Source organism: Schistocerca gregaria, chromosome 3 (genome assembly GCF_023897955.1).
Source record: "Schistocerca gregaria isolate iqSchGreg1 chromosome 3, iqSchGreg1.2, whole genome shotgun sequence".
Classification (NCBI taxonomy): Eukaryota; Metazoa; Arthropoda; class Insecta; order Orthoptera; family Acrididae; genus Schistocerca; species Schistocerca gregaria.
The window spans coordinates 467,104,304-467,118,822 of NC_064922.1; the positions used below are offsets into that span (position 1 = coordinate 467,104,304).

The 14,519-nt window shown below is 43.1% G+C and overlaps 1 protein-coding gene across 1 annotated transcript in view; it reads left to right on the plus strand.

Moving 5' to 3' along the window:
* The window catches only part of LOC126355430 (uncharacterized), a 1,825,973-nt gene that overhangs the window by 1,570,130 nt on the left and 241,324 nt on the right, over positions 1 to 14,519 (plus strand). Inside the window, exon 11 of the mRNA XM_050005738.1 lies at positions 9,039 to 9,193. Coding sequence (XP_049861695.1) covers positions 9,039 to 9,193 — 155 coding nt within the window. The remainder of the gene's footprint in view (positions 1 to 9,038; positions 9,194 to 14,519) is intronic.

Below are 14,519 nucleotides of genomic sequence, written 5' to 3' on the forward strand. Positions count from 1 at the left end.
GATACATTTTTGAACAAAGGCGCCGGCTGGTGTGGCCGTGCGGTTCTAGGCGCTTCAGTCTGGAACCGCGTGACCGCTACGGTCGCGGTTTCAAATCCTGCCTCGGGCAGGGATGTGTGTTATGCCCTTAGGTTAGTTAGGTTTAAGTAGTTCTAAGTTCTAGGGGACTGATGACCACAGATGTTAAGTCTCATAGTGCTCAGAGCCATTTGAACCATTTTTGAAGAAATGCAGTCCCGGTTGCAAAGTTGTTATCCTTAATACGTATCACGAGTTTCGCCCTAGTGAACCATCATCAGATTACCTGAAGAGAATGCATTTTTCATGTAACAAGCGATAACGCTATGAAGCATGATTCTAAACAGCCATATGCTAGCAATTTCAACTCCTTCACTGAAAAATTCATATGGCCCCCTACCGTACAAAGTCGTTAACTTACCCGAGCGTAACTTGTAACGTAGGAGTGCCCATCCACCCGTCCTGCTGCAAAGATGGAGAAGGGCGGCAAGTTACGTTTCTTTGATGTGTTGGTCAAACGGAAATAACATGAACGAATCGGCCATTCTAAGTACCGAAAACTGGTGCGTACGAAAATCTCAACGGACGTAGCTTTGAAAACCCAATTCAGAAGAGAGTTGCGCTGAACACCCTAATACAGAGTCAAGATTATTTTGAACACGGACGACTTCGGCTCCGAAACTAATCATCCAACGACGGTGTTCAGAAGAACGGGTATTCAGCCTGTGACATTAGGTCAAACCCCTATGAGGAAACCAAGACGCGATGCAGGTCAACCCAACGAGGGGGGCTAACATATAACGCGGCGACTTCCATTCTGCCGTGCCACAACGAGTAAGATACGTAGTGTACTGCATGTGTAAGTAGTCCTACAGGTCTTATGACCGTGCAGGAAAATTACAGAAACCCCAGTCTGAGAGTTCCAAGGGCTTATAATATTTCGTGTGGGTGTGGTACCAGTTTCGGTGGCCTTCCTACACCAGCTACTACAGATCGCTGTTTTGTACATCCCTGGCATCTTATGTACAGAAATTTTGAAAGACTGACAGTGATAGGTACTAAAACAAAAGCGTATATCGTTGCACAGAGAGCTTTTAACGAAATTTCAGTCATCTACTTTCACGTCCGAATACAAGAATATTTTGTTGTCTGATCTATACATAGTGTATTCGTAATATGGTGCAAAACTTTACAGGACATAGAGGATGCTCCACTGAACAATTTGAGGCAGACAATTTGGGGTCGGAGAAGCCTGGTTAAGGAGATAATAGGAATAAAATCGCATTACTGCGTACTTTTTTGTTTGCACTGTTTACAGTTAACTGTAAATACCATCACTGACACAACGAACGTACCATTAGTGCTTTATCTTACAAAATATGCTGATTGACGGCCATCAACCTCAATGCAAGCATGACATTGGCGAACAAGATTCTGACACACGCCGGCTGGAGTGGACGAGCGGTTCTAGGCGCTAGAGTCTGGAACCGAGCGACCTCTACGGTCGCAGGTTCGAATTGTTCCTCGGGCATGGATGTGTGTGATGTCCTTAGGTTAGTTAGGTTTAATTAGTTTAAGTTCTAGGCGACTGATGACCTGATAAGTTAAGTCGCATAGTGCTCAGAGGCATTTGAAACATTTTTGTTTTTTTTTCTGACACACCCTGACACTATCCCTGCTTTGTTTCGAATCACATAGAGGCAGCTACAATTTTGGAAACTAATTCCATCTCCGTATCCACTGAGGTCTCATACTCAAGTGACTTAAGATGTCCGCTTAGGAAATAATCAAGGGAATTCAGGTCATGTAATCTCGCAAGCAATGAAATAGGATCTCCCCTTTCAGTACAGCGACCAGAAAATATAGCACGGAGATGGTTGCGCACATACATGCTGGAGTGAGTTGGAGCACCGTTATGTTGTATTCACATCCTGACACGAACAGCGAAAGGTACGTTCTTCAACAACCTTTGCACGAACCTCAGGTACAGGTGGCCATTCAGATCATAGAGAGTGTGGCCCAATGAGGTTGTCGCCTATATTACCGGCTCAGATAATCACAGCAAAACGTACTTGATGGTGTGACTCTACTATAATGTGAGGGCTTTTCTCAGACCACATATGGCAATTCCTGTTGTTCGAAGTACCGTCACAATCACATAAGGCCTCGTCAATAAACCGCACGATTTGGAGGAAACCTGGTCGATCAATCCAATGTTAAAGCAACCACTCCCACAATGCGACGCTTGGTGCAGAGTCAATCACAACCATTACATGGACTCTTTGTGGGTGATATGTGTGTAATTGTTGTTTGTGGAGTACTTGCCGCATACAAGTATGGGCAGCGCCCATTTCAAGTGAAATACGGCGACTACTTCTAGGTGTATTCCACTGCAAAACGTTCCAGCACCTCCTCATGTTGCCAGGTCCGTCGTTTCTTCTTTCAAATGAACCAGTCTCTCGCATTCGTCGTGACGGATGGTGCCTGTTAGAAAGTCGTTCTCTGTACTGCGTTTCAGCAGCGAGAGCGTTGGACCATACTTCTCCATACACAAAGTGCATGCCAGTGAGTTCTGCGAAACTGTACCGTTACTGCTCCATCATATTCTACTGTATGTCTCTGAATAGCACTGAGTAATGAATAGATATGTCGTTTATTCATAGCACATTCTGTCATTGGACAATGTAAATACGACACAGCAGAGCCACCTTAAGGACAAGTAAAGTAAACAAAACATGCATCATGACTTCCTAGTGATCAGGTTCGTCCTCCTCGTTTCCTTGCAAGAAATAAATGATGTACAAGTAAATAAACAGCACAGTATCTGCAAACTTGTACGCATGTTACTTGTAAATGAGCTTGCGGACAGTAATGCTAGACAAAGCGGTAGACAATTTTACTTCCAATGTCCTAAAGCTGACTTCTCCGACTTCAGGTTCATTACCTCAAATTATTCAGTGGAGCATTCTCTGTGTCTACTTACATTTTTCACTCTCTTACGAAAACACCCTATATATGAAGATTTCGCCATCTTAATAAAACAAGAGAAATCAGAGCTCGCACGGAAAGATATTGGTATCCATTTTTCCCATGCGCTATACGAGAAGGGAATGGTCGAAAAGTAGTTCCACGAACCTCTGCCAAACACTTAAATGGGAACTACAGAGTCATCATGTAGCCGAGCAGTCTAATAGGTAAACGCAAAGCATATTGGAATAAAGCAGAATTTTGACTGGCGCTTCTAAATGTAGGTACTCTGTGGTTAGGTGAGCTATGGAAATCAGACGATGTGATAGCAAGTCCTATAGATACACCAGCTACGCACTTACCAATGCAGGGACGTGTGCAGTTGGTAGAGACGCGCCAATATTTACCGCCTAATACGAGTAGTAGACAACAGGTACACCTTTTAAGAAATTAGTCTTCGAATAAGTCACAACTGGAATAATAATAAATCTTGATATTCGTGCTGTGGGAAATCCCCTCCGACGTTCCCTTTACAGTGGCTTGCAGAGTATAGATACAGATGTAGATGCAGAAGTGGAGTGCAAATACCGAATTTTTGACAGTCGAAAGACAGATTTTAAAAAACAATTCTTTGTCGACTTATGATACAATTATAAAGAATTTATGTTGTGTTCAGTATTTTGAGATAACAAGGTGTAAATTGCAGGGAGAAGCGTATAAATCGACACCTTGTGGGAAAGCCAAGTCAAGACTGACCTCTCCACGTAAAGTCATATTGCCCCTTAATATTTTGCAGAACAGCACCTTAATAAAACAGACTTTATCTTTCTCTATAGCTCTTGTTTTCCCCGTTTGATGGGCGGCATAATTCGACTCTTTCACTGGCGGCATCTTATCCACTCAGCGCTACAGCCATCAAGGAACGAAAACGAATAAAAGGCACGCAGTGCTTTTACACGAGTCCAAGAAATCTCTGAAACTAGTAACTGCATTGCCATAAGAATTCCTCCTTGGACGAGCCACAGATACTTCCGCTTCATACTAAACGTAACATTTTCATACCAATTTCATACCACAAAATACAACTCAACTTTGTTTAGCTCCGCGGTTTATAATCGGACGCCACTTGATTACGCGGCTCTAATCCCGCAAACAACGGCTGCAATTTCACGCTGCTTTAAAGCTCTGATTAAATTTAATACAGCTGCGGCGTTGTTGGTCCTGGCGTGGTACTGCGGCTCGAAAGCAGCCTCATTTGCGGCTGCTAATTTTGAGCTGAACAAGCGCGACCCTAAAACGCCCTCATCCCGACCTTCATACACCCCATCCAATTCGAAATCACACTTTCTTTTTTCAAAATTGTGCTGTTCACTATTCATAATGCTATTGCAGGCTACCCGGAGATTGGAAGCTGTGACTGAAGGATTAATGAAAAGCTCAAACAAATTTTTAAATTCTACTGCTCTTTCGCGTTACTTGACGTGTGTAAGATCATCTGATACTTAACATTTTACATAGAAAAATTAGTACAGCTTCATGACATCAGTAACCACACTTCTTGTATTATATGGAGTGTCTGTGATTTTTTTTCTCTGAGTTTCAAGACAAGAATATAGCCGTAATCAATAAGATGATTCATGTTTGCCTTTTCTCGTCTTCTTGGTGTGATCTTGATTTGCATCTATTAAAGTTCACGTAATGCACACAGCACTTACGAGTGTAGTTCAATAAGTAACGCAACACATTTTCTTTCTCTCCAAATTTCGGGCGAAAAAATACATAGTTTGCTGTGGGACATTGTGGAATAGTCCCACTTCAGCCCCTATAATTTTATGAACTTATAGGTGGCGGCGCTGTACATAGCCTTCAAAATAGAGATTGTATCGGAGCTGCTTTCCAAGCAGAGAGCTGTCACTGAGTTTGTTTTGACGAAAAACAGAGTATCGCATATACTCATAGGCGCTTGCAGAATGTCTACGCACACCTTACAGTGAACAAAAGCATGCTGAATCGTTGGGCGAGTGGTTTGTCATCATCACAACAAGGTCGTGTAAACCTGTCCGCTGTGACTCCTACAACGCTCTAACGTTCGGACACTCTCATTGGAGGTGATCGACAGATCACAGTCAAACAAATCGCTGCACAACTGGAGGTCTCCGCTGGTTGTGCTGACACACTCGTCCATAAGTTGGGGTACTCAGAGATGTGTACCCGTTGGTTTCCCAGCCACCTACACAACTTCCAACTTTCATCTATTCGGCCTATCGAATGATTCCGCGGGAATCAGTACGTGGATGAAGAGCAGGTTCCTGATGCAGTAAGACGTTGGCTCCGACTTCGATCAGAAGAGTGATGCCATACGAGCATACAGATATCTCCAGTAATATGGCGAATGCCATTGCATTGAACGAAGGTTAAGTTTGAAGATAGGGTAGTGGTTCCAATGTATTTATTTCCCCGTCTGTTCTGCAGAGAACCGCCCTGTTTCTTATACTAAGGTCAACCTAATTTTTTGTATCATCCTTGAACACAAAATCTCAGCCCCTTCGATTCTCCTCTTCTCCAATTTTCCCACAGTGTACGTTAGGTGCCGTTCCGCTATGGGTTCCGGACCTACACCTGCCCTATTTTTTTCAGATTAATGCCTGTATTTAATACCAGTAGTCTTCTTTTGGCGACACCCACTTTAACTACGACATGGTAATCATCACAGGGTGTCGTGATACGAATATCAAAACGTTAATCGTGTGGAACCCTTCTCTTGCAATTCAGTGTGCACTCCGCATGTGCCATCGAATATTAACGTTAGTGGAGTTTTCCGTGGGTGCTTAGTAGAACAGTTTCATATTTATCAACGCAAACGCAAATTTCTCGATACTCTACGGTATACTGTAGCACACGTGCATACTAGATAAAATATTTGATGCAACTAGAGCAGTAGTGTGCTTATTACAGCGTAGCGGTGCATTGCTTCCTTGTGTGCCGCGGCGATAATCGAAGCCCGAACTCTACCTACCAACTGAGCCCTCGGTACAAAAGTGGACTAAAGGTTTCAGTTTGCCACTTGTCACCCTCCACGCCTCAGAAGCTCAGTTCTGTTACTCTTGTGGTGTAGTAGTAGTTCCGTCTGTCGCTAAGTCCAATCACAAAACGCAGTTTCCCTCCGGTTGTGAACATTGTTATGTATTGTCGGTTCCTCTTCGGTCCGATCGACGGTATCAGTGGAGCTGTAGCGACTAATACTGTGGACATACTGGAAGTTTCTAGCTGCTGCTTGACTCTCCGCTGGATAACATAACACCGTCTGTGTAAGCTGCGGGCGCCACTTAAGTAAGAGCGTGGAGTTACACTACAGCTCCGCTTTATTGGCTCTACGGCACTTGACGAGTAACGTGCAGTGCAGTCGCCCACCGTTGGCGGTCTCTGCAAAGGGTCGCTGCAATACCGATGGATTAGTTTCAGCTGGTGTTTATACACTCCCAAGCACCTCCACGGGTGAAGTATAGCGACTTTCGGTCACACCAGTGGGATTAAATTTCAAGATAAAAGAACAACAACGACAGGATTCACTTAAGACGTCGCTGTCCTCAGTGGAAGCAGGGAAAAATGCAGGACATACTGAATGGAGTGATATCTACAGAACATAGAATATGGATTAATAGTAAACCAAAGAAAGACGAAAGTAAAATTGTGGAATTAGAACTAGACGAACAGAAGGAATCCGGCTACCTTGGAAGGAAAACGGCACATGACGGTGAAGCATGGACAACATGTGAAGCAGATTAGTACGGGCAAACATGGTATACCAGGCCACAAGAAGTCTACTGGTAATAATTATCAACCTTACTTTGAGTAATAAATTTCTGAGAACCAATATTTGTAGCCCAGCATTGCATGTAAAGGAAACATTGAAACCGTAAACGAAGAGAATAGAATGGTTTGATGGTCGTGGTACAGAAAGCTGTTGAAAATTCCGTGGACTGTTAAGATAAGAAATGAAGAGGATCTCTGCTGAATCAGGAAGGAGAGGAAGATGTGGAAAACTTTGACAGGAAGAAGTATGAAGGGACATTTGTTAAAACACGAAGGAGTAGCTTCCATGATAGTAGAGAAAGACATAGAGGGTGAAAACTGTAGGCGTTTATTCGAAAAATTACGTGGGACTTTCGTTGCAAGTGGCACTCTGATGTAAACAGGCTTGTAGGGGACACTAGGGCGGAACGGCCCGACTCACGTTTAGAGCACATTTTAAAGGTCTTAGTGATGAAAAAACTTTTAGAAAAATTAGGAACCGTTTATTCAAACTTTTTTGTAACAGAATTTGCAAAAGAAGATATCATAAAATAGTATACTTCGTTTGGCACTTAGTGGAATTGACACCATTTACTTATTTATTTTTCTCTGTTTTCCGATTTTAAAGTAAGCTGGACATCATCGTCATCTGTATCTATGTCAGCACACAAGCTATGACCCCCACTACTTGCACTGCCTCCTGATAAAAGTCAGATATTTACCCAGAAATCCAAGGACCAAATTGCTCCACCCATTTTCGTTTCGTCGTGGAATGGCTGCGGGTATCCGTTTCGTTCTGCGAGTTGATACACTGATCTGCGCAGTTCTTCACAGTCATACAAAAGCGCCCCTTTTGCAGATTTTTGATAAATTCTATCCCTTGTTCCTTATTGAAAACAAACTGATATTTTCCGCAAGCTTTGTCAGTTGTTGAACGGGGATTCCCGTTTTCATTTTTATGTATAGTTTTAAAGTACTCAGAGGCACGACAAATCGTTTCGATGCTTCCTAGTGGGTCATCGTTATATTAGTTTCGAATACTACAGTTTGTTCGATGTTTTTCGTGGTCCAATTTTGTCTCTCCGTTTTCCGTACAAAATGACGTGCCAGCTGCAAATAAGAAAGGCAAATCATGCGACAGAATTTGTCAAATGAAGAATAAAAGGCGATCGGGGAGGAACGGAGTATACCAGTACACCATTTCGTTGCACACACATATTTACTGACAAGAAAAAATAGAAATGAGCGTATAGCATCCTGAGACGTACAGCCGCCAAGTGCAAGTCTTATTTCAGTCGACGCCACATTAGGCGACTTGTGCGCTGGTGACGAGGCTGAAATGAAGACGAGGACGACACAACACCCAGTCCCCGAGTGGAGAAAATCTCCAACCGGCCGGGAATCGAACCCGGGCCCGCTGCATGTGAGGCGAACACGTTACCACCCAGCTATTGCGAAAATATTCAGTAGGAATATAAAGAACTACTTTCTAATTGCATTGTATACGAAGTTACTTAAGAACAAGCTGATTTCGGTGGACTAAACGTTGACTGTGAACTAAAATGTATGACAGACTTAGCTTAGTTATAAATGGCCCTGAAAATTATAATAGAACAGCGAATTCTCTAACATTTATAGTCAGACTACGTAGCTCGCGCGCGGCAACTGTTGCAAACTTGCTAAATTACAACAGACTTTGGTTTGTAAAACACTTGTCAATCTGACCGAATCCCACTCCGCGCCGGTCTTCCCTACGAGAGAGTAATTCGTGGTAGACCGCATCAACAAGTCAGAAGACTGATAACTCAAAGCGAGGACGGCAACGTCTTTAGAAACACTTCTCATGCTCGGCTTGGGCAAGGTTCCAAGAGACTCTCCGTTAAAAGATTTAGCGAATAGCCCAGAACTCTGGAGAGCCAGACAGGGCTCTAAGCCAACTCATTCCGCATAGACCCCTTCCCTCTTCATAAGGACCTTACAGAAATTCATCTTAAATGATTCAGGGAAGCAAAGGAAATTGTAAGTCTGAATGCCTAGACTAGAATTACAACTCCCTCCTACAGTGCCTCAATCATTGCGCCAGTGCGCTCGATTCTATTTCTCCAGCTACAACAAAATGCCTTGCTACAATAAACTGTATTTTATCGACAAGACGTTTTCCTTTGTTCACGCTACAACAGTTGTTACTGATTGCTTTGTTTGTAGAACACGCCGGTCCGGTCTGTGCTTATGTCCCGATGGTTATGCCGCTTTGCCCGCAGGCCAGATCTGGGGATGCGCGCGCTGCCACAGACGCCGCCTTCTTCCGGGACGCCGACGCCCCGCGGAGAGACGACCGACGCCGTGCGTCGCCAGACGTCCGTCACCGACGGAGAGGCCATCAAGATCGTCATCCATGACGTCGACTGCGACTTCAGTGAGTAGAGCCCCGACGCACAGCTCCATCCTTGCTATCTCGTCACACTGGTCTGTTGCTTTCGTCGCAGTGGTTGCATCCTCCCATTTTCTTCGGTGGGGCTATGAAGTATTGAGCACTCACAAGTTCATATGTGTATCGTCCTGCAGGTGACTAGCACACCAACTCTCTATGAATCCGGGTAACCGCCAGTGTGTACCTATCTTTCAATTAGCTAGACTAAATAACTGTGTAATTCCTTATGCGGATACTGATATTACACTTTCTTGCTTTTCCACAACTGTATACAGCACCATACAGCTACACATGTATCCCAAGAACCTTACCAGAAAGTATGGACAAAGTGACTGTCAAAATGTCTCACAGATGTAATTAAGGTCTGTCAATTGAACTGACTTAATAATACTACTGCTCAAAAATTATATCCCAAATTTAGATTAAATGTAATCACTGTCACTTGAAATAACTACTTCATCTCCAAACTTTTTTTTGTTGCTGATGTATGGCATTACATCCTTCGTCCAACTAGTCATCATGGGCTGAGAACTGATTATCAAAATGGCATCTGATATATTATGGAATTTATGACATGACCTTTCACCGCTCTCATCCCGATGAATGTAACCTGCATCTGCAAATATGTAACCAAGTAGTTCTTCACCATATTAAAGGCTGTCCAGATTTATTGAACAAACTGTGTTACGTTGTGCCAGCAGCAAACGTCACGTTCGCCAGTTCAGTAGTTTGACCAGTACCGTAAATTTGGTAGTTATGATTTTAGGTATTGTATTTGCGGCAGTAGTGTATGATATTTCTTTTGAAATACCTTTTTAATATTTTTCCTGCCTTTTGTGGTAGTCTACGTATTGCTGCCGGTGCAGTGAGGTATACTATTTGTCATACTGATTGTCAGCGCCACTATTTAATTTTTATTAAGCTGCGAAAGACCAATCACACGGAGATTGCAGGCTCGGTGGGCATAACAATAAATCTGCTAAACGTTTTACCACCACAGGAAATAAAAAATTTCGACACATCTCGTTATTAGTAACTAAGTATGGGCACTTATAACTATGTAATAATAAGAATAAAATAGAATGATTGTGTCACTTTTAATTGAAGTTCGATTAACTGTCGCGTATACAGTGTCTCGAAATGGAGAAGAAACATCCCTTTCTCCACTATCAACATTAGATAAGTTCTTTAATTTTAGGAATATTCCCTTACAAGAATTAGTGGACAATTAAGCTGAATCATAATCAGTGTGAACAGTTACGAACCAGAGCGCCTCTGACTGTCACTAGTAATAAACTACTACTCTGTTCTAGGGCGAAAAGCGAGCAACAATTCTTTAAAGACACTATTAAGTCATTTTGTTATATTGTAACAGGAGCCAATGATAGTACTCCAGAATTATAGAAGCCCATATGGGATATCATGCTGTAACAATGATTAATATGTTGAAGTCATGGACTGAAAAGAAGGAAGTCTACCAAACGCGGCGATAACAAGGAGCCAAATTCCCATCATCTGGCTATCTAATTAATTCTAACTAAATATGCACTTCAAAAGCACGTAAGGTCAAAATATCAAAGAAAAGAAAGCGGTATGGCGTGAGCCGCTCGTCTTACTTTAAAAGGGGCAACACTAGATTCTCTGCTCTCTACCAAAGTGTTCCTTCCGTAAAGCGCTAAACAGCCGTTGCATCAGTTGCCTCTCCCTGCATCGCTAGTTAGTAAACATAAGTACAGCTCTGACAGATTTGTGGTGACGGAATGCTTTGGTGGAAGGGCGGAATAGAGAATCTGGTGTTGCCGCTTTTGAGCTTAAAGAAGGACTTCATGTGCGCTTTTGAAATTCATGCCTGTGTAGGATGAACTTAGAAAGCTAGTTGACAAGAGCTTGATAACGAAAACTCGTTGTTGACGGGCTTAGATTTCCAAACATTTCGCGCCCGAAAACAGTTCGCACTGCGATGAGTAAGAGGACAACCTTTAACACTGGTGACAGCAGGAGGACGATTCACCCTTTTCATAAGGAAGTCATGGGCCTGCAACCTCCCACTGAACATGATTGCACCTCTTTGGAATTTAAAGCGGCCGCACGTTTTGTTCGTATACAATGCGGAACCAGTAGGGAGCATTCAAAGGCATTCGGAGATATTTGAATGTGATCCGAAACAGAAAAGTGTGAAGTGTGTGCATGCTTTTTCGGCCTTACTGTTTGTGCCCTTCTGTGATGTGATAAACGTGTGTGTGTGTGTGTGTGTGTGTGTGTGTGTGTGTGTGTGTGTGGGTGGGTGGGTGACACATGCGTGAATAAAACGACAAGTGGTCCCTCTTAAGACTCTCCAGTTTTAGTGCACCCTGAGTGCCACCGGCCAACTTCTGTTGGTGCCTGTACAGAGACAGTCCCTGATCATTAAGCATTGGTGTGTCAGGTAGTGATTTCGACATCCTTGAGCTGAACGGTGCTCTTTTGCTAAATAAGCTACTGCTGTGTCACGCCAGCCGTTAGTACTCAGTAACTGACTGTATACAGGTACATTATTAAAGTTCTCAGCAAGGATGCACGGCTAGCACCGAGGGTGTTGCCGAACTGTGTAGCCTTAGAGCGACCCTTTACCGTTTTGTTAACATATATGCCAATGTCGCGCCCCCGCCCCGTTGTCATGCCACATCGGAAAGGCTCAACCATAAACAGCCTTTATCGCTTTCGATCACACTCAAAGTTCGTCGAATAGTTTCGAACGGTAAATAGCGGTTCCACTTCAAATACCAGAGCAAAAATTTTGGTCGCACTACGCTCATGTCAGAGGTATCACACACTTAGAAAATGGTGGAATCGACAGAAGAGGGGGAGGAGAGGTCAGCAGTATCGAAGATTGTGGAGGACGTCGTTTTGTTGCTGATCACATGCCGAACAGTCGTTTTCAACTACAAAATATCTGGTATCAACGCCCCAAGGGAAAGGAATATTTCATTGCGCCATGTGTGCCACAGCCTCAGACCTTTTCCTCTTTATTGTCAGCAGCAAAGTCTCTGAAACGTTTTCCTCGGCCGTCCACGCGAAAATCGCGTGATTTAAACGCTGAACGTTGCCTTAGTTGCAGAAGGGTCAAACGATGGGGTGAAATGTGGATAAGAGGGAAGATTATTCACATCGTGTGACGCGTGGACGACAAATTTGGGCAGAATTGTGGTGATATGTGGTGCCACTGTGACATCATTAACCACCTTATAGGCTACCTCACATCATCTTCATGGCCTTCTTTTGGCATGTGTCGACAACTTGCTGTTTGAAGCTTCTACAAGTACTTGGGTGGCGTCGCAGAGATCCAAGGTTTTGCACCATTACAGAGGAAAATCTTAAACACCTTCGAGTTAACTTCAAACTTTTACGTCGCAATGTGAGACAACTGCCGGGCTTCGAAAAAGTGATGCATTAAATGTGTTACGCAGTTAATATATACGCCCACTGAAACACTCCTTGGTTAGGAAGATTATCTTATTAACTCCCTTAGGGCTCCTCACCATTTAAAATTTGGGAATAGGTAGAGGTCGTTCCACTCTCCCAGACAGACAGCAGGTGAGATGCACGTAAATGTTGATCAACTTCATTGTATTGTAGACTCACGGAACATATTTAGAGCTCGCGCATAACTTTTCTTATACCGAATCATTGCTCTGTAGAAATCATTCAGCTTCGAAACCAACTATTGTCTGAACCCCAGCTATTTATTTTCGTTTGTTACAAACACAAGACTGCAGACAGCGTAGCATAATTCTTCGGCATGTTTCTTGACTTACGAAAAGTCTACATTAGACATCCGCACCGTTGATTGGAAACAAAAATGTTCTTTGGATGCGTAATTACCTCCCGGAGTACTTCAAGAGCTTGCGATGAGAACATTACCGTTCACTTTACATACGTAAATGAGCAGGAGAATGGTTTTTGTCCATACGTTTCGCATACCCCGCAGTTTGTTAGGGAGATGTCAACTGAACTTACTCATAAATAAATTGGAAGTATCTTCACCGTCTGATTATGTAATCAATGATTAGTCATCATAAATTCAAAAATTCAAAGAAGGTTTCCACAGCTTATCATAAATTTTCTCGATCAGAGCGAAATTGACTCGTAAATGCACTACGAACTGTTCCGTCAAGCCTCATAAATAAGACGTTGCGCATCATGAAGAGTTTTAGTTTCCTAATTCCTACATGCCACATTTCAATACAAGAATTCCGCCTCCATAGTTGAGAGTTGAGTGGTCAGTGCCGCAGAATGCTACGCGGGGAGGGGGGGGGGGGCTGTTTGATTCCCGGCTGTGTCGGAGATTTTATCTGCTCAGGGACTGGGTGTTGAATTCATCATCATATCATCTTCATCCGCATCGACGTACAAATCGCCGATGTGGCGTCACCTGGAAAGAGTGCACCAGGCGACCGCTCTACCCTACGGGAGGCGCTCACCACACGACATTTTATTCCCGTACAAGAAAGAAACCTATTTCCTCAAATATACATCTCGTGTTGTAATCTGGATGATAAAATTAGATAAACGCTCCGGGTACTACATGTAACTGAAATAGAAAAGGAAAAGCTACGCTTCGTACCCTGCAATACACATGATACTGTAGTTTCCGGTGTAAAAGTCACTAAGTCGAAGACCCAGAAAACATATACAAACTGTATTACTAGTTATGATTGTCGTTTTGGCCCTTGGCTATAGGTTAACATGCAAGGCACACAACATGTCGACATACTGACATTAAATATGTTGCTGTACTGAGCCAATTGAGGGCTATCGATAGCTTTACACGGGTCTGGGCATAAATAAAGCGGAAACACAAAATGGTCACTGTATTTCTTCAAGTACTTTGCAAACGTTGCTTTGTAATTATCTAATTTTTTTTCCACAAGGAACTTAAGTACACATCTGTGTTTATAACAGAAAGTGAAAACACGTATGATTTTTCCGTTATATTTACTGGTCTCTGCTTCTTTCATTTGTTGTTGGAGATATCAACCTCCCCGCTTTTGGTTCTGCTTGAGGCCTTGAAGGAATTGCATCAGTAAACTGCATCATACATCCTAGGCTTCATCAACCGCGATGTGTTATGCATACTTGACATTGTCAAGCCAGGGGGTAGTCTGGATTAATGCAGAAATAGAAGTACAACGCCAAACAACCAAGATCTGTACTGTACAGTCTTTATTGTGATGACAGGTTTTAGCAAACTACGCTGCCATCATCAGATCTTCTGTTCTGCATTTCACTGACTCTTGATCAAATGCACCTTATATCGTATCATCACGTGTAG